Here is a 1392-nt window from a genome sequence, read left to right on the forward strand (position 1 = left end):
TGGGGAGGTAACAGTTTTAGGGTTTAGGGTTTTAGTATATGCTATGTCACTCCCATGAGTCATTTCTATGGGAAGTTGATAGTGATCCTTGTCTGCGGTTTTCAATTGTGTGTGATCACCAAACAATTAGTGTAGATTGGGCTCTGATCGCACTAAGTTAGAACATTACGAATCTGTGGGGGGTCTGATATGGGCCTTTTCACTGGACTGGTAGTAGAAGCCAATTGGTGTAGATTGGGCTCTGATCGCACTAAGTTATGACATCACGTGTATGCAGACACCGACAGCATACGTGTGGAGAAAGCGGATGAATTCCTAATGGGGTCTGTTAATGGGCCTTTTCCCGGGGCTGTCAGTAGGAGTGTTATGTTGACGCCGGCTAGGGCTGGTGCAATGGGCAGCGACAGTGCACACCCACAGCCGGCGGCGGAGATGAGTGTCAAGGTGCCGCCCACCCCAATTGAACGCACCATCGTCATCAAGAACAGCATGGTCATCAACATGCAGGTGGGCGGGGGGGCTTGTGGGGTGCTATCGGTGTATGCATATGGCTATGGTTTAGGATAATGTTAGTCTTATTATCGATCTAAGGTTTGGTTATGATTTGGTATTAGTCTTATTTAAGGTTCGGTTAGGATTTGGTATCATGGTCTTATCTGAGGTTTGGTTATGAAATAGTACTATAGTCTTACTAACGATCTAACGTTTGGTTATGATTTGGTATCATGGTCTTATCTGAGGTTTGGTTATGAAATAGTACTATAGTCTTACTATCGATCTAAGGATCTTGTTGATTGGGTATATTGGCCTTACTATCGCGGTAGGGTATGGCCGTCGTACTTCCGATATAGGGTTATGGTCTGGCACGGGAGTTTTATTATGGATGCATAGGTATGACTCATCATTATGGTGCTAGTGTTCTTCAATAAGAACTGTTCGTCTCTGTACTTATACATGTACAAGTGGTCATGCATATACGTACAATTGTGTAAACATACATGTACAATTGCACGATAGGTTTTAAGGGTTTAGGGTTCTAGTACATGTACAATTGGTCATACATATATGTACATAGTACAGTATATGTGTGTGCATGCGGGTAAACTCCAGCACTGTTGTATTGTGAGTACAGATACGTGAGAAAATGCTTATTCGGGATTTGTTTGTATAGCCATGGGGAGAATATGGACAAGGACATGCAAGCCAATATTGGTTCCTAAATTTCAAACCCTAAAACCTCACACCTAGCAAGCGAACGATGGTTAAGGTGTATTATAGCGATCTGACTGGGTATTTCCCATTTTTCGGGTAGTTTGTGTGCATATATATATATATATATATATATATATATATATGTGTGTGTGTGTTGTGTGTGTTATAGTATAATATATA

General features: G+C 41.7%; 1 protein-coding gene across 1 annotated transcript; it reads left to right on the forward strand.

The window, feature by feature from the left end:
* Positions 1-318: 318 nt before the first annotated feature.
* On the forward strand, positions 319-507 carry SARC_14928 (hypothetical protein; the record flags this gene model as incomplete). Its single annotated transcript, XM_014290944.1, has 1 exon — positions 319-507. A coding segment is annotated over one exon (189 nt), but the record flags the coding sequence as incomplete, so codon positions are not given.
* Positions 508-1392: the final 885 nt, after the last annotated feature.

The sequence above is a fragment of the Sphaeroforma arctica genome (assembly GCF_001186125.1).
Source record: "Sphaeroforma arctica JP610 unplaced genomic scaffold supercont1.5314, whole genome shotgun sequence".
Lineage (NCBI taxonomy): Eukaryota > Ichthyosporea > Ichthyophonida > Sphaeroforma > Sphaeroforma arctica.